Raw genomic sequence first — 26,014 nt, forward strand, 5'->3', positions numbered from 1 at the left:
TCCTACAAGTGTCATCTTGCTCCATACAAGAGATCATTGTCCACCACTTCAGTTCCCATACTGTGCTCATTGATGTGGGTGTGCCTTCATTCATGTACTCCAGCCAATTCCTCTAAAGCCACATTTGCAATTTCAATGCACTGAACTTAGTATTCAATTAGTGCAACTTTTGTTAATTGTCTAAATGTTCCTTAAACAGTCCAGAATTATAAATTTAATGTTTTGCCCCACACAGAGTAATGTTGTTGTTGAAAATTGCTCAACATTGTACATTTTACTTACATAGTTTACTTAAAATCATTAATTACCTGTCCATAGTGGCTTACAAATAATTCAGTAATATTGCCTATAATCTTTTCTCCCAGTCGGGAGCTTTTCCTGGCTTTCTTATCTGGCCACAGGCCATCTTATTCCTAACCTGGATGCTGTCTCAAACACTTGTTACTGCAACTGCAGTGGTGGAGAACAAGTGAGTAAGTGCAAACTCTCACCCCACGTGTAATCACGCTTGGTCGTGAGCACTCATTTTGGCCTTCATGACCACTCTGTTACAAGATCTTCTCAGCCATCCTCTGAGTTTAGCTGCTATTCTTCTTTCCATTTTACAGGTGAGAAACCTTGCAGGGTAGTCATCTCACTAGCAGCATTAGCACGGTATATTGTTCACTCAGAGCTTCAAGGAGGCATTTCCTGAAGTTTAACCTGACTTAACATTCATAGGTTAACCTGGCATGCCTGAAAATCCAGCTGCTCAGGAGCCTGAGGCAGGAGAATCAGAAGTTCAAAGTCAGCCTCAGCAATTTTGTGAGGCCCTAAGCAACTGATGGAGACCTTTCTCAAAAAAAAAAAAAAAAGGTGGGAGGTTGGGGGAGCTGGCTCAGTAATCAAGCACACCTGTGTTCAAACCCTGGTTTTTAAAAAAAAAAAAAAAAAAAAATCATAGGTAGGTTATTCAGAGCCAAAGGATTTATTTTCCAACAAATCCAATAATTGGTGTAGAACTTAGAGAAAAATTAAGCATTGAGTTTAAATGGCCTGCTTTATGAATTTATTAGCAGCTACATATATTAATGTCTTTCAAACTTTAATATGCTGATGGATCACCTATGGATTTTACAAAAATGCAGATTCTAAGTCAGTATATTTTGAGTGGAGCCAGAGATTCTACATTTAAGATTCCCTCCTTAACCTTTCCTCCTTTCTTTCCTTTTTGTGTTTGCCCAGGTGAGGGAACTGTGTAAGTAAATTTAGTTTAAATGCACATTTAAAAAAATATGCTGAAGTCAGAGATTTGCTTGTGCCCTTTAGAATTAGAACTAGGGGTGATTTCACAAGAAATTGAAAGGGCAAAGAATTCAGTAGGCATCAATAGGACAGTGCCTATGAAAGGTTCTGGTATCAACTCAATCATCTCTGAGGTCAGCCTTGCCTAGATGTCCAGGGGAAACTGTCAAAGTTGACCAGTGCTCTTTCTATGGCAGCAAGCACTGTAAGAACTGGGAGCTTGTTAAGGCCAAGGCTAAATCTTTTCCTTTTACTTATTCCTTCTGGCAATTACAATTCAATAAGGCATTCATCTATACAGTAATTTATTGAGACTTTATGATATTTGCCACTTGTTGAATCCTATGTGTAATTCATTAAGCTAAATATTTTGCTTGTGCTAAAGCTTTTGTGGACTGCAATTGATAGAGTAGATATAATAAGCCCATTTTGTGGATGATGAAACTGAGTCTGGGTGCCAACAAGTAATTCGATGAAACAATACTAGTAAGTGACAGGACAATGATTTTTATGAAAGCTAACTCCGGAGAGCTCCCAATGTTGAACTAGTAAACTCTGTTATTGCCTATACCAAGTATGCTAGATGCTAGAGTCAGTAAAGTGAAATGGGCAGTTCCTGACTTCAAGTTGTTTGTAATCTAGAGGAGGAAACTTTATTAAGAGACACTTATAATATAAAAAAATGGTGGTGCTATATATAGGTGAATGTAGAATTTCACCGATACTGACCAATGAATGTGGAGGTCAAAAATTTCTTCCTCTTTATTTTAATCCTGTTTTGCTAGTTAATTCTCGAAATCCTTCTCTGTCCCTCCAGAATTGTATTAGAGCTTGAGCCTGTGATTACTTCCTAATCTCTCTGGCTTGGAATAGCTCCTGGATCTGGTTTTGCTGTCATTATCATAAATGGTGCTAGCTAGAGACTTAGTGCAGGATTTTACAGTGTTTCCTCATTATGTTCCCATAAAAATCCAACTGTGAGAATCCCATTAGTTTCATTGTATCACATTGAAATTAATAGATCTCAAACTTTTGAAATTATTTCCACGTGCACTTTTCCCACCTCACCAAGTTTTATATATACATGTACATTAAGTATTATCTTTTGCTGAAAAAAATATGTTTACCCCAGAAGAAACTAATAGGAAGGGACAGGGAAAGAAGTGAGAAGATGACCAACCATAGGACCTTTTATGTGTTCAGTGAGCATTATTTACTTCGTAAACGAGGAGAGACACAGTGATAGGAGAACAGATGGGTTTGTATCGGGAATCCTCATAGTATGGGTATGTAGGCATTTATAACAGAGCCTAGCACATCTTGATTAATGCCTATTAACTCTTACTCATATTTTCACCAGCACCAGTATTATACCACCATGACTGCTACAAAATAGGTACTGTTCTGCTGGTGGCGGCCACTGTCCTCATAATCCTTGGTCCTTCATGTTCTCAGGTTCTGTCTTCAGCTTGCTTTGTCACTGGAGTTGTATAATCCCAGCCTCATGACACTAAGACACTTCATTGGCCCAAAGTCCATTTTGTCCTATGGATTGAAGCTCTGTGTTTATTTTAGGTTGCAACTTCTGTCTTCAGAGGAACTTTTGGGTTAAGCTGTCAAGTTAAGACTCTTTTTTATTTTGGTGAAACTGGGAAATCTATCATATCTAGAGAATTGCTACCATAATTTCTTTTTTATTTATTAAGCACTTAAAAAAATAAGAACAAGTCCAGCTTTTTGTGTAGTCTGCTTATAGTGTGGATTGCAGTGATTTATTTTTTGTAACTTAACATATACACACATTCAATATCTTACTTGTATTTTCTTGGCTGTTAACCTAATAGACATGTACAAACACTTCCTGTTGATAGACAACATGTTGAACCTTAAATCTTCCCAACATCTGTAAAATTTGACAAAGTATGGGCAATACATTTCAGGAATCATTTATATGACGAGAAATGTTGATGTTTCTATCCCTGTGATATTTCTGTGCTGTAAAGAATCATCTAAACTGGATGCTAATAATTGATGGGTCATAAAGTTAAAGGAATTTTAGAAAAACATCATCAGAATAGATACCAGGGGCAAATAAATACAAGTATTAAGAAACTGACCTAGAAAGAACATGTCAGTTAAGTGGTGACAGGTGGATAAACATTTATCTTTCCTATGGAATATGGAAAGGAATTGTTACAGAATAGTGGTGGGGATGTTTTCGGCTTCAACCAAGAGAAGACCCAGTTTAAAATGGCATAAATAAGAACACTAGCAGCAAACCCTCAGTGTTGCCAGGGCTCTAGAACCTTGAGCTTTTTTTCCTCAGAATGGAAAGTTGGCAACAGGCTCATCAAGCATTACTTCATGCAGTAAGTTGTAGAGGCAGAAAGTGAACACTCTTCTTCCTTTATTTTTTATTTATGTGAAAAAAAGTTTTCTAAAAGTCTTCAGCAGGCTTTCCTCACATTTCATCTTCAAGGTAGTTGGAGTAATCTGTGAAGTTAGCCTGTTATTTTCTGCTATTTAGACTGAGCTCTTGTCAATAAGGCTCATGCTTTTGCATTATTTTGTAACCAGTAATGACAGTTGCATCCAAGTAGGCCCTGTGAAAGAAGATGGTTCTTATTATTGCAGCCATTTTTTTGGAATAGATTGTCACTTATGAAGTGGAATGATAGAGGCGAGTAGAAAAACTCTTCCAGCCTAAAATCATTCTCTTCTGCTGACAATAGCTTAAAATCTCCCTTTAGTTTAATGCTTTGATCCCTAGTCAAACAGAAAATGTTCCTTTTTTTTATTGGTTGTTCAAAACATTACAAAGCTCTTTACATATCATATTTCATACATTTGATTCAAGTGGGTTTTGAACTCCCAATTTTACCCCACATACAGATTGCAGAATCACGTCGGTTACACATCTACATTTTTACATAATGCCCTATTAGTAACTGTTAGTAGAGGATAGGAAAGGTAGCAGAATACAACAGAAAATGTTCCTTTTGCCTAGAACGGGCTATGGCTACTTTCAGAGGCCAGCTGAGCAAGAGTAATGGGCAGTATGTGGCTTGGAGCACTTTTTCCTGTTTAAAATACAATGTAGAAGTCAGGGTCATCATGGAGCATTCAACTAAGTTAACTATATTGGCCAAAAGGGAAAAGGGCTGAAATATTAACTTCAAGGTCACTCAACCTAGGAATGAGATCCTCAGAGTTATCAAACAACTGACAAATGTTGATCCGAGTCAATTAAGTGGGAAATTCAATGTTCATATTAATGTTCTGGGACCAAATTAAATCAAAGTAATTTACCTTACTAAGAAAAATTAACCCAGGAAGGTAAGTGGGATCATTAAGCATCTTTATCTGGGCAAAAGAACAGACAAGTCTTTTCATTGTTTCAATTAGAGGGGTAGCCTGCCCCTTTAACTCAGAAGATGAGAGGAGCTTTGGGGTTCATCTGCAGTGGGAATTATTTCATGATTACCCTGTGGTACAGCTTTTCAAGCTAAACATTTATGTTGGCTTTTTTTTATGTGTAATCTGGTGATCTTGGAAATGAAGAATGTGGTTTTAAAAGAGCAGTAATTTATATAGTGGATAGCTTAATTATTCTTTCTATCACTTACCTAAGTAATGCATCAAATATTTTCTTTCAATGTGAGGGAGAATTTATTTTCTAAAGAACCTCCCTGTGAGATGCATAAATTATCATTGTAAGATATAATTCACTACTAAGCACAGTGAACTATAAATAGGTGACCCTTTTAAGAGATCATTTGGCAGAGTGTGAACTCTAGGTTAACTACTATTTGAGAAGTAATTATATATTTCTTTTTATTCATGTTTACATATCCTAAAATATGTTTAAATAGTGAATAAAAATATGTTTTATGTATCTTAAAATATGTAAAATAATTACATATCCTAAATGTGTTTCTGGATTAGATTTGCTAATAATGGTGCACACCTGTGAGCCCATTCCCCTATTCTCCACCTTTATCAATTCCTGGATTTGTGCCACCAATACTTTTTTTTTTAAATGAGTAAAAACAATTCAGATGAAACACATCTGCCTCCCTGGTGACATTCCCCTTCCCTGATATCTTCCCCAGAGGTCACCTATATATACTTCAGTTGGATGTGCGCCATTCTCTATTATTGCTGCATTTGTATGTGTGCAAAAACAATTTGTAGGATTGCTTCAAATTTATATCACATGGCCAAAGTAATTAAAAAACAGAAATTCGGAGAGGTTTTTCGAGAAATGTAGAGCACCAATAATAGCCAAATAACCAATTTACTTAATCTGATTTAAAAATCTACAATAATTGTGAGAAGGTGGAACTCAGGCAAGGATGAACGCATAGGCCTGAGAAGTTCAGTGAAGAGCTGAAAAACAGACCTGTACTCAATGTGCTAGATTGTTGACAATACTAGCCCTGCAGAAAATGACAAGAGGGAAAGTCTCTGCACACATGGAGCAGGGATAATTGGGTATCTATAAGGTAAAACTGAAACTTGACCCCATATTTCTAATTATTCAGAAATGAATTCCAGGGGGTTTGTAGATGTAAATGCAAAAGGGAATTTATTAGCTTGCTCCCTTTGAAAAACTCATTTCACCATGAGTGATTCTTTGATTCTTATCGGAGTAAATTGAATTGAGGAGATTGAACTAAATGAACTATGGTAATGTAAAATTAAAACCTAATTAAATGTCTGATCTTGAAAGTTTTGAAATGAATATTTATTTAAAGTGGTTGCTATAAGTTTTTTGTAAAGCATTTTATCAAATTAGGGGTGCTTCCTTCTATTTCTAATTTGCTAAGAGTTTTTTTTTATCATTAATGGATATTAAAATTTATCAAACCTTTTCATGTATTTTGAGGTGATCTTGTGAATTTTTTTGCTTTATTCTGTTACTGCAGTGACATTTAGTGATTGTGTTTTGAATGTTAAATCAATCTTCTATTCCTGAAGTATATATAACTTGGTTATAATATATTATCTTTTTATATAGTTGTGGATTCAATATACTAATATTTGCTTAGGATTTCTAAATTTGTGTTTAGGGATGAGATAGGACTGTAATTTTCTGTTATATTCTTCTCAGGTTTTAGTGTTAAGATTATGCTATCCTCATAAAACTAGATTGGAACTATTTCCTTTTTGTAATCTCTGGAAGAATATTTCAAAGATGATGTTATTTCTCTCAAGTGTCTGATCAAATTATCAGTCAAATCATCTGGGACTTGGGGAAGTTTGAAATCATAAGTTAAATTTCTTAATAGGTTTTGCCCCATTCAGAATTTTCATTGTATGGCAGTTTTGACAATTTTTTTTTTCTAGGAATCTATTTTATCTAAATTTTCAGATGTATTGGCATAAAGTTTTTTTAAACAATCTTTTATTATCCTGCCCTTGAAAATGTCATTTATTTATTTAGTGCTAGGGATTGATCACAGGGATGCTTTACCACTGAGCTACATCCCTAGTTCTTTTTATTTTTTTATTTTGAGACAGGGTCTTGCTAAGTTGCTGGCTGGGCCTGAATTTGTGACCCTCCTGCCTCAGCCTCTAAAGTCACTGGGATTACAGGTATGTGCCACCATACCTGGACATAATTTATGTTTAATTAGTTAACAGTAAACTTTATAACACTTATCAAATTTTGAATTATCAAACCTTCTCTTACAGTTTACATTTCTTCATAATATAGTATACCATTTGAACATTTTTTCTCTTGAGGGATTATAAGTGGTAAACCCTTTTTGTTCTTTGTATATTTGAAAATATCTTTGTTTTGCCCTCATTCTTCTTCCTTTTTTTTAAATTTAATTTTATTTTATGTTTTTTTTTGTGTGTGTTGTTGTTGTTGGTGGTGCTTGGGATTTGTCTTAGGATCTTATTTATGCTGAGCACTGAGCTACACTCCAAGCCCTGTTACTCTTGTTGAATGATAATTTCGAATGGTATAAAATTCTTGACACAGTCATTTTTTCTTAGCTTTGAAGAAACAACTTCAGGCCTTGGTTCTAGAAAAGTCTGATCTTCATCAATTGTTGTTTCTTTGTAGATAACAATGCCTTTTGCCTTAGGTAAAGTTTAAAGCTTTCTCTTTACATTTGATGTCCTCCAATTTTAATTTGATGCATCTTGGTATAGATTCATCTTTATCCTGCTGAGTATTTGAAAAATACTTTTGTTCCAGAGATTTGTATATTTGCTAAATTATAGAGAAATCTGAGTTATTAGTGCTCCTTGATTAGTGCTTTTCCTCTATTCCCACCATTATCTTTTTCTGTTTCTCCTATAGTTGTATACTGGAGTTTTTTAAGTAAAATGAGTTCATACTCTGATTATGGACTTAATTGGTTTGTTTTTTCATATTATGATTTTTTTGTGTTTAAAATCTGTGTTTTCAAGATCATTTGAGCTCATGTTCATTACCCCTCTCCCATTTCTGCTCATTCAGTCGGTCATCTTTTCTACAAGTTTGTATGGCCTCTGCTTGCCCTTCATGTGCCCCATTGAGAACTGGTCGTTTAGGGACATGCTAGAGAGCCTGCCTCTTCATTATATGGTTACCAAGTCAATACAGGTTTGGCTCAGTACTTGACCAAGAGTATAGCGTGTTTCTTTTTCCGTAGTCCCACAGCATCCTACAAAGAAGAAGGTGATTCAGAGCATGAACTCACAGGTGCATCATCACAGGAAGTTGGAATGAGATCCTGAGGAAGAAGTTTCCTTAACATTTATGCTTTAGTCAGCTTTTTCATTGCTGTGAACAAAATACCCAACAAGAACAACTTAGAGGAGGGAATATTTGTTTAGGGCTCAAGGTATCAGTTGTCTCAGTCCATAGATGACCAACTCTGTTGCTCTGTGGGCCCAGGCTCATTTCTATTTTAGTCAGTCTTTGATCACTGTGACCAAAATACGCAACAAGAACAACTTAAAGGAGGAAAAGTTTATTTTGGCCCATGGTGAGCTGAGTCCATTGTTCTGGGCCCAATGTAAGGCAGGACATCACGGCAGAAGGGTCCAGTGGAAGAAAGCCAACCCATGGTGGGGTCGGAAAGCAGAGGGAAGAAAGAGGGAAGATGAACCTTTCCAGAGCACACCCCCAGTGACCTGTCTCCTCTAGCTATACCCCTCCTGCCTACCATTACCACAGTCAGTCCATTCCAGTTTGAATTAGGTTAGGCTACGACTCTCACAGTCCAAATCAGTTCACCTTGAATAGTACCTCATTAACACAGGCTCTTTTCATCCTGTAGAACTGGAACTTGTACCCATTATATCCCCAGCCCCTGTAAACCACCCTTCTACTTTCTGTCTATGAATTCGACTCCTCTTGATGCCTCATATAGTAAACTCAGACAGTGTTTGACTCGGTGCAACTGATTTGACTTAGCATAATGTCCTCAAAATTCATCTGTGTTGCAGTGGTGTCAGAATTTCTTTCCTATTTAAGGCTGAATAATTTTTCCATTGTTTACCACATTTTGTTATTGACTTATCTGTCACTGATACTCTGGAATGCTGCTATGAGCATGGATATGCAAATATCACCTTTTTATTTTTTAACACAAAAATTATACATAGTTATGGGTACTATGTGATGATTATACCTATATGCATGTGTAATGTTCAAATCGGGTAAGTATCTCTCCAAACATTTATTTTAGTGTGGTGAAATGCAGATATCTCTTTGAATCTATGCTTTTCATTCTTTTGGTATACTTAGAAGTAAAGCCTGTGATAATTCTATTTTTATACCATTTTACATTCTTGCCAAGAGCAAAGGATTTTACTTTCCCCCACATCCTCTTAAAAACTTATTTTCTGTTTCTTTTTTATAATAGCTATCCTAGTAGGTGTGAAATAAGATCTCCTTGTGGTTTAGATTTGTATTTCTCTAATGATTAGTGATGTTGGAAATGTTTTCATGTCCTTGTTAGCCATTTGTCTATCTTCGTTGGAGAAATGTCTATTCAAGGCCTTTGCCCATTGTTTTAATAGAGTTGTTTGTTTTTCATTGTTTTTATATATTTATTAAAGAAGTCATTTGCAGATTTTGCCATTGTATTGCTAGAAATAAATTACTGGCAATACTGAAAACGTGGTCATCTGATTAGAAACTCTTTAAGTAGCACATTTAGAACATTACTGGCTAAAATGTGATTACTGTTATTTGTATGTGATTTTTGAGGTCCATTTTTTATTATCCATTTTCTAAATAAATATCTGTTTATTCTGTAGAGCCTAGTATCATCACCCCACATCCTATATGCTAAGATTCCTGAGGTTCTGATGGAGTAGGAAAGAGTTGATTTTTAGCAGTTTTTTTTTTTAAATTATGTATATGTTTGTGCTGGAGATGTAGACCAGTAGTGGAGTACTTGCCTAGCATGCACAAAGCTATGGGTTCAATCCCCAGTACCACCATAAAATAAAAAAAAAAAATAGGCATATGTTTAATCACACATGTGACACTCCAACCAGATTCATCCTACACATCATGTTTGAGTGGGTGTGTGGTAGGAGAAAAGTAATCTGGGATTTAGAAGCATTAATTTGTGGAGCTCTTTAGCTAGCTACTACCTATTTTGTCCTGGTTCACTCACCTAAACACTCTTTCCACTGATAAAGTAAGTTCAGTCAGATACTCTGATTCATTCTCTCTCTCTCTCTCTCTCTCTCTCTCTCTCTCTCTCCGGGAACTGAACCCAGGAGCACTCTACCACTTAGTTATATCTCCAGCCCTTTTTTTGTTTTGAGATAGAATCTCACTAAGTTGCACAGGCTGGTCTTGAAATATCATTTTTCCTTCCTCAGCCTCCCAAATCACTGGGATTATGGCCGTGCACCACCATGCCTGGCTTTGGTCATATACTTTCAAAGGCCACTTTATATTCTATGATACTATATAAATGAGTAGGAGTTCCTTGTCTCCTCTACTGTCCAAGTCAGATTTTACTGTTCCTCATGACATTCATTTTGACTTAATCTTGCCAGTTTAAATTTTTTTTTTGTGTGTGTGTGTGTGTGTGTGTGTGTCTATGTGTGTTAGGGGGGGAAAATTCTATGGCTGTTCTTTGGACCTTATCCTTCAAGAAAAGTCCTACCAGATGGTAGAAATACCTCAAAACAGATTTTAGATTTAAGATCCAGAAGAGCAAAAAGGCAATGATAAATGTGGTATCTGGGAAGGAGGAAGAAATCTTTAACTTTTAAAAGCACTTTCTCCAGGGCTGCTATTTATTAAGGAGCCTCAAGAGCAGCACCTCCTCAGTGTGGCCCTCCCTCCTTGCAGGTCCCTCTGCAGATGTAGTAAATGGATCATGTTTTCACCCTGGGTATTTTGCAGTACTGCCATCCTGCAGTGGTGTGGCCATGTGTTCATAAAGACAGTATCTGTTGAAGCATCTCTTGGCCTCGCGTGTTTCTGCTTTCCATCTTACTGCCTCTATCCTTCCATATTACCGTCTCTGCCCCTCTTTGTGTCTTTTTCTATGTGACATTTTCTCTCACTGTCTCTGTCACTCATTTAATATGTGGTTCTGATTCAAGTTACATTGTCAGCAGAGCAAGGAAGAAATCCTCCCATGCTGCATGGAAATTACAAAGGAGTTATTTCCCTGCTGTTCATTCGAACCACAGTTGAAATGTGTGAAATTTGGTAGGATTTATCTCAAACACAAGAACATTATCAGTTATTCATTTGGAAAACATTCATGAGCATCTCCTCTTTTTCCAGATATCTCTGCCCTTGGATGGCTCATGCACATGGTGGATAGAGGGTCAGTGAGATGTGTAAGAGGTTTGATGAAGAAGGCAGCCTTCCTCGGGAGTCTGCACTGATTGGGGGAGAGTCAGACCGATGAAAGGGAAGCATGACAAAAGCCAGGTGGCATGATAATCCATGGTCTCTGGTTCATTTGAGGGTGTTTATAGGACATGAGCTTCAATAGGCTGGAAAATAGGGCAAGGGTGACTTGGGACTTGCAGCTTAGGTTTTGAATTTACTCTGGAAGGCAATTTGTAATACATTTGATTTCATAATCAGATTTCCATGTTATAACCCAGTGCTGATAATATGGAGGATGGATTGGAGCCTTGAGGCTAGAGGTTCATTTGGGGCCTAGCACAGAAGAAAAGATGTGAGACTGAATAGGGTAGTAATCGAGATCAGAAGATAAGATTGGGGCTCAAGAGCTTGTAGGAGACAGTACTGAAAGGCCTTGGAGTCCTTTGAGAGACAGAAGTACAGTGACCATCTCGTTTATCTTCTAAATGGAAATCTGCCTTTCAGAGTTGAAGGGCACTGTTAATTACTACTGCATTTATAGGTGCAAACTGGGTCTGGCCTGGACATACTGGGTGTGCCCTTACTGCAAGTAAGAAGTGGGAAGAAAGGTGATTCCCAAGAATGAAAAATAGGAGAAAAACCAGATTTGGAGAAGGGAATGATGAATCCAGTTTTGATCCACTGAGTACATGAGTATAAAAATTTATGCTTTGTTCTCGTCATCATCTTTGTTTCAAGTGGCTCTGTCTTTAGTTGAGCATGTGATTCCAGATGAGGCTGGGCCCAGGTGATAAATCAGGCCACAGCAGAAATGAGAACTTGGAATATTGGTGTTTCTTGTAGGGGGTGGGGAGTGAGTCAGAGTTGAACCTGTTAAGAGGGTGATCTGGGGCAGTTCAAGTTTGGGGAGGTGATATCATTCATTGCCCAGGGATATGTACTTGGTGAGCAGATGCTAACATGGGTTGGTGCTGAAAAAAAATGCTGCACAGGGGTCAGAGTGCAAAGGCCAACAAATAAAAGTATCCTCCAGAAATGAAGACTTAAAAGAACAAAGGTAGGGTGGGTAGAAGAGGGATTGCAGGGCCAGATATCTATTTCTTCACCTCTGGGGCCTGTTCAGCTCACTAGACTGTCACTATTACTCCCTAAAGACGCTTCAGACTCTTGAACTGACTAAGGACAGTTACATAAATGCTAATCATCATGGAAGGCTGACCTCACATTCTTTAAAAAAAAAAAAAAAAAAAAAGATTTAAGCTTTTGATGTTCTTTTTCTTCAGATGTTTCTGTATGTTAAACAGAAAATATTTTTTCTTTGACCAAGGACTTAAAAATGAAGGAAAACAAATTAGAATAATATTCCAGTAATGCTGCCCTCATTGAATGTCTAGAATATCTTCCTAACGTGGTTATTTTGGTGGAAAGGTGAGGAAATGGAAGAAAAGATGATACTGAGAACTGGCTTATATTTTTTAAGGTTTTGACAATCTTGAGTATTATGGTATGCCCATTGCATTGTGATGCAGTGGTAACAACCATAACATCTTCTCTTTATTTCACTCTTCTGGACTTAAATTTGCATCTTTTTAAAAAAGATACGTATTTTTTAAATATCTTTAATTTTTTATTTATTTTTTTGTGATGCTGAGGATCAAACCCAGTGCCTACCACTGAGCCACAACCCCAGCCTTAAATTTACATCTTTAACATTGTATTACCATAATTTTTGCATCTTCTAAAGGTAATTTAGTTGCCCTCTTTTCACCATTCAGATATCTAGTTTTGTGTGGGATTTTTTACTTCTTCTCACCCAGTTTCCTGATTAGCACCTTGTTAACTACACACCTGCCTCACAGAAATTGCATTTAACCTTTTTCAAGGAAAAAAAAAAGGGAGAATGGAAAACACATTCTTGCTTACAGATTAATTCAGGCTCAGGAAGTAGTGCCTCTGGGCATGGAGCCTCGCCCTCATGGCAGAACCTGGTTGTTTAGCACATTCTAAGAAGAGCTAAAAGGAGAGGAATCCTTGGCAGGCTCCTCAGGCAGGGACAACATCTGTACAGACCTACAGCTGTTCAGGCTCTTCCAGAACCAGAAGCCATGCCTGTTGGGTGAACTTTTTTCTCCATCAGTTGTTACCTGTTTCTTTGTGGAAGTTGCCCTAAGCTGCTTCCACAGCTTTGCCACTCTGAAACAAGTTTCATTTATCTTCTCATCCTGACATTAGCTTTATTTCCTAGTACAGGAGAAATAAATAGATTCACTGGCTGTTCCATTTTCAGATTTTTCATGAAGACGTAACTTTATACTCAAATGGTTATTCATTTTTACACTTACTTTCACATGCTGCATCTATTAAAGGCAAATATGCAACATTAGTATGTAAATTGAACTTGCACGCTGAACAAATTAGGTAGAGCCTCCACTGTTATTTATTGACTAATTAGGTTTATTGTAATCAGAGGACAACCTATAGAAATGTGTAAGACCATGCACAGCGGGCCTTCTTGGATAGCAGCAGATGTCAATTTCATTTTGGTCTGACTTAATTCATTTCTCCTTTGTGACTTATGGTTGTAATACCTTCATTTCAAAATGATTTAGATGCTTACATTGCTATTAAGTAATAATAGATAATTTAATGGAAAAGATTGGTGAATCATTTAAAAAAGAAAATCACAAAGCACACCGAGAATCTTACCCATTTTAACCCAATTTAAACATTCCACAGTGTTATACGTATATCAAAATAGCACCATGTACCTCATTAATATGTATAATTTTTATATTTTGTGTATTAAAAAATAAAGGGACTAGCTGGGTATGGTGGCACAGGTCTGTAATCCCAGCGGCTCAGGAGGCTGAGGCAGGAAGATCACGAGTTCAAAGCCAGCCCCAGCAAAAGTGAGGTGCTAAGCAACTCAGTGAGACCCTGCCTCTAAATAAAATATAAAATAGGGCCAGGGATGAGGCTCAGGGGTCGAGTGCCCCTGAGTTCAATCCTTGGTACCAAAAAAATAAAAAATAAAGGGACTGGGGGTGTAACTGAGTGGCAGATACTGCTTAGCATGGGCAAGGCACTGAGTTCAATCCCTAGCATCCAAAAATTAATTGATTAAACTTAAATGAAAAAAGAATTACCAAAAAAGCCCAAAAGTGTCTTACCCCTCAAGTCAACAGAAAAAGGCTGGGGGTACATAGCTCAGTGGCAGTCTGCTTTTGATTAGCATGCTGGAAGCCCTAAGTCCCATCCCCAGTACTTAAAAAAAAAAAGTAATTAATAAAAAGAAAATTTAAAAAAACAGAAGTCAAAGATAAAGGCCCCAGGAGACCTTTGTTAGGATTCTCCAAGGTCGGACTCTTTCTCTGGAGCCTTCTTCCTGAAAAACTCTTGCCTGCTCCCCACAGTCTCATCTGATCACCCTCCTTCATGGCCTAGCAGGTCTCACCCCTGAAGGGGTCTTTCTCCTCAGCAGCCTGGGAAATTGCTCAGGTGCCACAGTTGCTTGACCTATAAAGCAAGAGCAGAGCATTTCCACCTGACTGAACGTGTTGGCTTCACAGCCACACCTGGATCGCCATGTTTCTCTCCACCAGCTCCCTCAGCTCCCTCACCCTCTCATTTCTGCCAGCTTGGTCAGGCCTCTGTCCTATGGCAACCCCCAAATTAACCGTTTTCCAGTTTGAACATGCTGAACACACCTTTAAAAAAAAAAAAGACAGCTGATCAATCCCTTTTCAAACATTGATTTCCCACTGTGGGCTTGTGAGTTGTAGGTTTGTGAGGCAGCTCCTCATCCTACCTCCTCTTTTCACGGGAAGAGTCTAAGGTCATCTGGCATGGATCCCTCCTCTTTCCCCTTCTCCATTTCTCTTCTTTTCTTTTTCTGTATGCCTCTCCTCGTCTTAGACATACCCAATCGGTATCTTTGGGGATGAGACCAGAAATCTGCATTTTACCATACTCCCAATGGTTCTTTTGTGCCTTGAAGTTTGAAAACCCCTAGCCACACTCTTGGAATAACCACCTAACTGGCTTTCCCAAACCTGGTTCCCCATTTCCAGCCATCAACCCCCATATCATGATTATACTATCTTGTTTTAACCTTTTCAATAGATCCCTGTTGCATACAGAATGGATCTTGAACCCCTTTGCATTTTATCCAAACCGTTTGTTCATTAAATATTACTTCTTCTCCAGTCTCTTTTGCCCTGACTTCCATATGCCCAGTTTTTGACAGTCACATGGATCTTCTGTTCTCTGACCTGCATTATTTATTGATGCATTGATTCAACATCTATTTGGAGTGTCTATTGTGATTCCCAGTTTGTGCTCAGCTGTCTCTTAGGTATTTTAATGTGCCTTCATGATTGTTAGACAAATTTTGTGTTTTGTGGGTTCATCACAAATGCTCTGCATCTGGACAGAGGGCTGGGTTATAAGAGCATATACAGAATGTGTGCATCTGACAGTCTGTGGCTACCACCTTCTATCCAGTTGAGTCACTGTTGATTTCTCTATTATTACTTTTGTATTTAAGGAAAGAAATAATTACACTTAGGACTTATGCATTTCACTATATGTAGATTTTTGTCCTCCCCCTACCAAAAAAAAACCAAACAGGATTGTCACAAAAAATTTATTGAATTCTTAATCATGAGGGTCTTTTTTTTAACAATGGTGTGGGTTGGCCCTTCTGAAACTACCTTCTATTTATTCTAGCTTGAGCAAAGGCATAAATATATTGAGGATAATGGAGTAAGTTTTCTCAATGTTTGAGAAGGGAATTATAGTTATGGAAAAAAGAAAGGCAAGAATAAACTCTGATTGTTAGATTAGAATCAGAACTATTGGTATAAATTCATGAGTTTTTATATAGAAAATGTAAGAGGGAGAGACAGAGTCAGAGAGAGAGAATGTGGGTACGTGTGTGTGTTTCCCTCCCCTAGTTCTGCCCATTGGGGTAACTAGAAACAGCTGCAGCACCGAAAGCATGGCCAGGGCAGGAAAAATTGAAGATGACACAAGCCTGAAATATCTTTTTGAGCTCAATATGATTTATGATCTTTTTCTATTTCTCCCTTCACAATAATTTCTGAAGTATTTAATTACATTCAATTTTTTTCTTTAAACTGTTCTCAAAACTATAGGGAGCAAAACCATGGTGTCTCCAATAAGCATGGATCCAGGAAGTAGGATGAATGGATATCTAGTACCAGCTTGGATCAAAAAATAACTCGTTATTTGTATCTTTCATTTTCAACAAGAATCTTAGTTGATGTTTCTTGAAATTTGATAATGTTTTCATTCCATCTGGTTAAAAATGAATAGCACTTACCTCCTCTGGTGTCTCCCCCAGCAGTTTCTTCCTCAGCATGTGTTTGGTGCTAGTGCCCAGTAGCAAGTTCTCAGCCAGGGCCCCAGACCTCAGCTCCCTAACCCACCCACAGCAGCTCAGATTGGCCCATTGTTGCTGGACAGGAACTACTTACTACCCTAGAGAGGGAATTCTGGACTGCATGAGGTTTTGCTCAGCCAGACTTGTCTTCACAGCGACCAACCCGTGTGTCACTCTGAAAATAGCTATAAGAAGTCTGGGCGGGGGTGGGTTTGGGTGGGGGTGCAGGCTTTAAGAACTTTTTCAATTAAAAGAAAACAGTAATTTACAAGAGAAATATAAAGTAAGCAAGAACAAAAGGGTGGTAAGACATGAGCTCCAAAGCAGAACGCCTGAATTCAAGTCCCAGCTCTACCAACTTACTAGTTTTAAGATTTCTTGGCAGCTGTAGTCCCATCTGTTTAATGGGAATAATATTAATTCCTACCTGTAGGATAAAATTGTTGTGAGCGTTAAAAAGAGTTTAAATACAATTGAAATCCTTAACACAGTGCCTGACATGGAAAATGTTAAATAAATCTTAACCAGTATAGCCATAAATGTTCATGTTTGTATATTAAACACTTTGCACATATTTAAGTGAGAATGTTCAGGGCTTAAACAGAAAATTGCCTCCTGTCCTATCATAAAAGTTATTATATAAATTTACAGGTAACTATATCAAAACACTTTTTGATACCTCTCTTCAATAGAAAAATAGAAAAACCAATATTTTTCCTTTGTCCATTAGAAGATACTTTGCATTATATGTGGAATGTGTGCATCTGACAGTCTGTGGCTACCACCTTCTATCCAGTTGAATCACTGTTGATTTCTCTATTATTACTTTTGTATTTAAGGAAAGAAATAATCACAATGACAACATTGCCACTCATTGACTGATGAGGAAAATAAAACTGACACATGCCTGCAAATCTACTTAAAATAAAATGGCTTCTTTTGTTTGTTTTTGTACACTGGAATGAACCCAGAGGTGCTTTACCTTTGAGCTACATCCCAATCTTTTTTATTTTATATTTTGAGAAAAGGTCTCACTAAGTTGCTGAGGGACCCATTGTGTTTCTGAAACTGGCCTTGAACTTGTGATCTTCCTGCCTCAGCCTCCCCAGTTGCTGGGATTATAGGCAAGCATCATTGTGCTCAATTTAATTTTTTTTTAAAAAAATACTACCCTCCCATTTGGAATCAAGGACTTATCCTATCTTGCTTTGTTGTTGTTATTTTTTCTGCCATTAGTTTCATCCACTTTTTTTTTTTTTTTTGTCAGAACATAAGAGCAATAGAAAGAAAGTGTGGAGCTCAAGATGATTTGTTTTTCTGGATTGTGTTAACCTCCATTTTTCATTTGAAGAAACTGAAGCTTCAAGGTGAACGAATGTACTGTAACTCAACTCAAAAGGCTACCACACAAAAACAAATTACCCCTGTCCTGTCAATTTCACCCTCTAAAGCCCAGTTGTCCAGTGTCCAGCAACATTGTCCACCACGTGGCTCTACAGCCACTGAAGACTGAGTTTCTCTGTTAAATGGACATAAAACATCCTCGATTTGTATCATGGGAATAGCTGAGATCTTGCCTTTAAAGTCACTTTGTGTACAGGGACAGTTGAATATGCTATCTCCATGTGAGTTATCATTGTGTTCCTAGAAACTGTCTTTCATGACAAGAAGGTTGGGAAAACCATTCTTAAGAAGAGGCCTCACCCTTCCTGTTCTAGGTAGTCTTCTTACTTCCATGGGATACTGCTGTCTAGCTCTATTACCAGCTGTACTTATAAATATCTGTCAGTATGTGTAATTAGCGGAAAGCGTAGGCTGCCAGAAACTGCATTTGTTTAGTATGAAGGATAAACAGAACCATTGGGGAACTTGTCTATTCGTTGGCTCTGGAAAGTTATCCTTCTGTATGCATAAAATTAAGTCAAGGATTTACAGCAGCATAGCAGAAGAGTTTACAGGAAGCTAAAAGGGGCCACAGTAGTCATTTTAGAGGTTTACAACCTTAAAGGTGTGCAGAATGATTGCAGTCAGGGACCCATTTCACAACTGGATTTGCAGCATCCACTCTTCACCATCTATTTATGGGGAGCCTGGTGTGTGCCCAGCACTGGAGATGGCCCCTGCCTCAGAGAATACCTGTGCTGCTGGGGAGAGAAAACCACTGCACAAAAAGCAGTTTCAGGACAGTTAGTGCTCTTTTGACTAGAAATACAAATGGAAATTAAAATCAAAATACACAAACATGGAGAAATGAAGGAATCCCATGACCAGCAGAAAGTAGATTTTAGAAAGCATTTTAATTAATTACGTTTTGCTTTTTGTTAAAAACCAAAAGCAGTCATGTATCCAACCTGTAAGTGCTGCTGCTGAGGACAACACCAGTGTATTGCTGAACATGGTCCCTTGGGGCGCCATCACTCCTCAAGTCTTTCAGTTTCTAGGCAGATATGTGAGAAGTGCTGCATGTGCTCATTAATTGTTCTGAGCTCTGGGACCCTCCTCCAGCCAACAGCTGCTTTGTTGAGACTGTTGTTAATCCCACAAATGAAGGACAGGGTTAGGTGGCCTACTGGTGTACACTGAGCCCTGGAGTGTTTTGCCCTGAAGGAGCTTTTAAAAATGATCGCAGCAAGATATTTCCAGCTCACATTTCCTTCAACAAATCAGCCTCAGAACCAGATGTTCATATTATAACTACGAATAGTGTTAACTTTTAATTAGCATTGTGTACCCACAGTGACTGTGCAAAGTACTATTCATGTCCTTTCTATAATCTTTACAATAACAGCATAAAGAAAGTACTTAAGAGTATCCCTGTTTTGCACATGAGAAATTGAGATTTAGAGAATTAGAAGTTTTTCCTAGCTTATACAACTATCAGATGTAACCATATAAAGTAGCTTTGGGGGCATTGAAAAACATTCACTTATTTATAATTTTATATGGTCCAAGCTGACAATTTGTGGCAGAGCCTTTGCTACAGAATAATGAAGTTTTTTTGTGAATGCTGTTGTAAAACTCTTTACAACTAGACTAACTTTTAGTCAGATCTCACAAGACTTTTTTTAAAATGAACTTTTTCAAAGTTTAAAAAAAAATGCACTATCTTTCAGCAAACTGGGATAGTCCTGTACATTAGTTAAAAGTATGAGACACAGAATAATGAAGTTTCTACTGGCCTTGCAGACAAAACAGTGTTCAACTTGCAGATTCCATGATGTACTGTATTGGCTTATTTTTGACAGCTTGAGTATTTTCAAGGCAGTGTAAGCAGTACAGCTCACATAGAGCTATTTGAGGTGTATTAAATGAGTGCTTAGCCAAGCCCAAGGGGATTTAAGAAATAATTGTACTGCAGTGTCTGCTGATCTCCAACCCGCCTTCATTCATTAGGAGATCTTGTGACACTCTTTAAACAAGCATCTCACCAATGGATGGGTGTTCTCAGGTTTGAAAAACAAAAGTAATTGTAAAAACAAAATGGTTCAGTTTGCCAAATGTATCACTTCTTCCTTATCATCTGTGAAATGAGAGAAATTAGAATAAAGAAGAATATTTCTATCTGGATTACATTCACAGATCTCAGGGTCCCAATGTTTATTGAATACCTGCTGTAGGTGCAACCAAGTGAGCAGCATTTTGTAGGAAGTCAGAAGAATCCTACATGCTTAAGTAGACCCACCTGCTGCCTCAGTTTCCCCATTTATAAAATGATAAATGTGGCTCTACTTCCAGGCAATTTCATTTCTATGGCAGCTTAAAAATTCCCAGGAAACATGGATGCCATTCACATTATTAATAAATCAATCTGTTCAGTAAAGAAATTAATTCATCCTTTCTATATTTACAGTTAGGATTATTTGTTCTTTTAACAGATCTTTTTATCTTGCTTTCAGGCACTGTTTTACACCCTTTATATAAAAAGCCTTTTACATAGGTGCAGTACTATAAATGATCCCACTTTACAGATAAAAAACTGAGACCTAAAAAGGTTACATAACGGGCCACAGTGTGTGGTGGAGCCAGGGTTGAGCTCAGCTGGTCTGGCTCATACTGTGTGCACTTGATGACCTTGTAGTCTGTTTTCTTCCAGGGCAAGTGGCTGTTTCCACTGGGGGGGGAGGGTCCTGTGTTGAAAGGATATCTTTTTGTCTTCCTAACCCTGAGACATTTTATACTTCTGAGGAAATTATCGCTGCTGTCTTAGAGCTAAGTGGCCTTTTCATCAATTGGTGGTGGTATTCAAAGGCAAAAGTGGGTTTTTTTTCAGGGGATATCTCTGTGGAACCACCAGCAGCTCTAGGTTTCCCCCATCCCTCCCCCGGCCCGAGGCCTGCACATGCAATTGTGCACACACCCACACACAATGCACACACCCGCACACTCCCACACACTCACAATGGCCTTGAGTAGGCACATGAAGGTCCTGCTGACCCTGAATTCCTCTTGACAAGGTGAGAAGATGGACGCAGCTGTTGATACTACTCTGATCAGTACCCTACTTTCTCTCTCCCTTTATTTTTATAAATCCATTCACCCCTCATGTGAGATATGGCAGAATTCACCAAACTCCCAAAAGGAATTGGGTAATGTTTGTAGCAGCAGCATGCCCCGTGCCCCCCACCATCAAAACAAACAAGCAAATGTCTAGATTTGACTTTTCAACAAACCTCTGCCAGTCCACTTGCAAATGATGACTACTCTACATGGAAATTTTATATATTTTTAAAATGATTTTAAAGGCCTTTTGAAGTTAACGCTCCCTCCTGCCCTCCGATTTTTCCTACCCTCCGATTTTTCCTTCCCTCCTTTCCTGTCTCCCTCCTCCCTTCCCTTCTATTTCCTTCTGCTCCTTCTCTCCCACCCCCTTCTCTTCTACCTCCCTCCTCCTTAGGTGTGCGCATGTGCATGTTTGTGTGCCTGTACACACAATGTTCTTAGTGTTTATTTTTCCATGTATTCATTGGTGTATTATAATTGCACATAACGGTGGATTCATGTTACCTATTTGTGTGTAAACACAATGTAGTTATTTGGCCAGACCATTCTCCTATTATTTCTCCTTTCCCTTCCCTCCCCCCTCCCCCAGTTTTTAGTGGTCTCCCTTTGATTTTCATGAGAACTCCATCTCGGGCATGTGTATTTTGAATGCATCCTTGGGGAAAAGACCACGTTATGGCCTATCACAGGCATATTTCCTTGATGGCTATTTTATCAGCATGTTTTTGTTTTTGTTTTAACCTTCCATACATATGCATCTGCTCTCAAATAGCATTTAATGAAGAAGTCTTTGACATAAATCTCTGGAAACAAAAGCTACTTTATATATCATGTGCACAGAAAGCGGCCAGGAAAGCTCATCTGTGAAATGCAGAAATAGGAACCAGAGGGCTGTGTTTGTGCATGTGCCCGAGAGTGGGGAGATAGCGATGGTGTTAATAAAATTCTGATTTTCAGTTCCTTCTTCTCTGATCAGAATAAGAATTAGGTTATGCGGAAACTAAATGACAAGAGCAGCACAGGGAAGAAAAATGCTTTATTTTTATTACTGTAATATCCTTCTTCCAATATTCTTTTTCATACTAAGAAAGAGTGCTGGGGATCTTTAGGAATAACTCTATATAAAAAGAAAGCAGAATTGTGCAAGGCAAGTAAATATTTACTCTTCTTCAGACTAAAAATAAAAACGTCCACATTTCTGTTTTATTTTGATTTTTCTTTAAATGTGTAATTGAGGGCTGGGTTGAGGCTCAGTGGCAGAGAGCTTGCCTAGCCTGTGTGAGGCATCGGTTTGATTCTTAGCACCACATATAAATAAATAAAATAAAGGTCCATTGATAATTAAAAATATCATATATATATATATATATATGTATGTATATTATATATATATATATATATCATTGAAATAAAAATGTATGTATTCAAGGTATAGAATGTGATGATTTGATAGGCATATACACTGTGTAGCCATTACCACAATCAGATGGATATGTTTTTTACCAATCGGAGTTACATTTTTGTCTCTGTGTTTATGTGACAAGGACACTCAAAATCTGCTTTTTATCAAATTACGAGTAAACAGTACAGTGGTATTAACTATAGTCACCACGCTGCATAAAGATCCCCAAAACTTATTCATCGTATACCTGGAAGTTTGCACCCTCTGGCAGGCATCTCCCCTCCCCATTCATGCCCCAGCAGCCACCTTCCTACTTCCTGCTTCTGTGAGTTCAGCTGTCTTTAGATTCCACATGTGAGCCTTCTGCAGCATTTGTCTTTCTGTGTCTGGCTTATTTTGCTTGGCATAAATGTCTTTCAAGTTCACCCATGTTAATCACAAACAGCAGGAGGTCCTCCTTTTGTGGCTAAGCAACATTCCATGGCATATTTGTATACTGCGTTTTATCCGCTCACCCATTGATGACACTCAGATTGTTTCCATAGCTTGGCTTCTGTGAATGATGCTGAAATGAGTGGGGGGCCGCACATTATCCCTTCTAATTCCTGATTTGGTATGTACTCACAAGTAGGATTGCTGGATCATACAGTAGTTCTCCTTTTAATTTTTTAGGGACCTCCACGGTATTTTCCATAAGGCCTGTACCAATTTATAGTCCTATGAACAGTGAATAAGGTTTTCTTTCTCACTGTGCCCTGTCCCCACACTAATCTTCTTTCTCCTTGTTAATAGCCATGCTGACAGTTATGAGGTGCTACCTCACTGTGGTTTTGATTTTCATTCCCCTGATGATTAGTGGTGCTGAGCACCTCTTCATGCACATGTTGGCCATTTTCTGTGCCTTCTTTGGAAAAGTATCTATTTAGGTCTTTTGCCTAAATTTGGTTATTTTTTTTTCCATATTGAGTCTTTGTATATTTTGCATAGTAACCACTTATTATATATATATATATATATATATATATATATATATATATATATATATAAAGAGGAAAAAGAAAAATTCTGATATTCCTAAATTTCATTACAAAGGCCAGATAACAAACAGATAAGGGAAGTTAATCAATCACCAGCTGCCAAATAAATTGTGTATGTTGAAAACTTGATTTCAATCCCATCATAGCTCCAAGAGCCCCTGTGTCCTGTTGAAGTACGAACTTTTCAGACTGCTAACTACAGGCAGACCCCCAAAGTTTATAAAAATGCTCCGAACTTTGGTCCAGTGGACATTTTCCAACTGTTACACAGCCCTGTGGGAAGTTGTCTCAGGACCTGTTCCTTTTTATTTTATTTTTTTCCAATACCTATAATGGCTCAACATAAACCCTTTTATTTCTAAGATACGTTGTCTGTCAAGTTTTGATTTAACAACAGCTTGCAAGTATTTTCCCCCTTATATAGGCTGCCTTTCCGTTTAGTTGACTTTTTCTTTGCTGTTCAGATGTAGTCACACCTGTTTTGGTTTTGTTGCCTTTGCTTTTGGTGTCATAGCTAAAACATCATGGCCAAGATCAGTGTCAGAAAATTTTATTCCTAGGTTTTCTTATGGAGGCTTATGATTTCAGATCTTAAATTATGTCTTTAATCCATTTTGAGATGATTTTTGTGTATGGTATAAGTATTCAAGTTCACTTTTTTTGCATGTGGATATCCAGTTGCCCAGAAACCATTTTTTGAAGAGACTGTTCTTTCTCTCTTGTATATCCTTGCCCCCTCCCCACCAAAAGAGATTAGTTGACCATGTATATTTGGGTTTATTCCTGAGCTCTGTGTTCAGTTCCTTTGGTCTGTATATCTGTTTCTAGGCCAGCACCATTCTTTTTAGATTATCATAGCTTTGTAATGTAGTTTGAAATCAGATAGTATGATGCCTTTAACTTTGTTTTTTTTTATTCAAGAATTCCTTGACTATTTGTGGTCTTTTGTGTTTACATATGAATTATAGTGAGGTATATTTTTGTGAAAATTTTTATTAGAATTTTGATGGAGTTTGCATTGAATCTATGAACCACTATTGGTTATAAGGGACTTGTAACATACTCATTATTCCAGTCCAGGAGCACAGGATAATTTTCCACTTATTTGTGTCTTCTTCAGTTTGTTTCATCAGTATTTTATAATGTTCAGTGTGCTCATCTTTCAGCTTCTTGGTTTAATTAATTCCTAAGTATTTTATTCCTTTTGATACTATTATAAATGGGATTTTTTTTTATTTCTTTTATGGATAGTTTGTTGTTAGTATACAGAAACATCACTGGTTTTGTGTGTTGATTTTATATCCTACAAATTCACTGAATTCATTTATTGGTTATATAACAGTTTGGGGATGGATATTTTAGGGTTTTCTGTATATAAGGTCATGTCACTTGCAAAGAGAGATGGTTTAAAGTCTTCCTTTCCAATTTGGATACCTTTTATTTATTTTTCTTATTTTGCTTTGCCTGGACCTTCTACTACTTCTTTGAATAAAAGTGGTCAGAGTGGGTATTCTTGTCTTATTCTGATCTTAGAGGAAAAGCTTCTACCTTTTCAGGGTAAAACACAGACTCAGGAGGCTGAGACAGGAAGATTGAGAGTTCAAAGCCAGCCTCAGCAGTTTAGTGAGGCCCTAAGCAACTCAGTGAGACCCTGTCTCCAAATAAAATGCAAAATAGGGCTGGGGATGTGGCTCAGTGGTTGAATGCCCCCGAGTTCAATGCCCAGTCCCACCCACCTCCCCAAAAAATAAGAATATTGACCTTTAATTTTTTTCTTCTTTTCTTTTTTATCTGCCTTGGTATGAGGTTAATGCTGGCCTTGTAAAATTAATTTGGAATTATTCCTTCCTCTTTAATTATTTTGGAAGAATTTGAATGGCATTGATTCTTTAAGTGGTTAGTAACTATGTTCCGGTATTAAAGACTGTTATTAATTAGGATTGGCTCCTTGGTATACTAAAATTTTAGTAGTTCTAATATGGTTAAGCCATATTGGACAGATGACTTGTAATATACTGGCTTTAAACCTCTGTTGATTGAGGAATAAGATTATTCAAAACGTATGGCCAATTGATGATTATATGATATAACCACATGAATAATCTTCAAATGATTAATAAATGGGAAAAATACTTTTAATATTTAAAATGTACTAAATTAGTGTTTACTCTCTTCATTAGTATCTGGCAGTCCTTAAGGATATATTTTGGTGAAAAGAATGGGTTAATGTACTATCGTTTACTTGGTATCTTTTTGAACGTGGTCCATTTACCCTTTTTCGGACCTAATTTTCTTCATAAAATGGGAACACAGCAATTGCTGTTCTTAAAAGCTCATGTTGAATAATATGTGAATTGGTGAACATAAAAATATCATACATGTGTAAGATTGTTTTTTATTATATTAGTATTTTAGAAGTTGTTGAGTTAACAAAAATTTCAGATTAGTAGATTCATAATACAGGATTTATTTTAATTAAGAATATTTCAGGTTGGTGAGAAAATAGTTGGATCATAAGCTAGCAGATTTCAGTAAATGAAACATAAGATGTGCAAATATATATTTTTAAAAAT

The 26,014-nt window shown here is 37.4% G+C and overlaps 1 protein-coding gene across 22 annotated transcripts in view; it reads left to right on the plus strand.

Annotated features, from left to right (window-relative positions):
* Positions 1 to 26,014, plus strand: part of Fars2 (phenylalanyl-tRNA synthetase 2, mitochondrial) — a 512,601-nt gene that overhangs the window by 301,007 nt on the left and 185,580 nt on the right. For 21 of the 22 annotated variants that reach the window (XM_058582377.1, XM_058582368.1, XM_058582373.1 and 18 more), the window contains one exon: positions 6,808 to 6,882. The exons of the other annotated variant lie outside the window; for it this stretch is intronic. In XM_058582377.1, the coding sequence (XP_058438360.1) occupies positions 6,808 to 6,882 (75 nt within the window). The remainder of the gene's footprint in view (positions 1 to 6,807; positions 6,883 to 26,014) is intronic. 22 annotated transcript variants of the gene reach the window in all.

This window comes from Marmota monax, unplaced genomic scaffold (genome assembly GCF_021218885.2).
Source record: "Marmota monax isolate L192 unplaced genomic scaffold, Marmota_monax_Labrador192_F-V1.1 WCK01_AAM20220418_F8-fsc00029, whole genome shotgun sequence".
NCBI lineage: Eukaryota > Metazoa > Chordata > Mammalia > Rodentia > Sciuridae > Marmota > Marmota monax.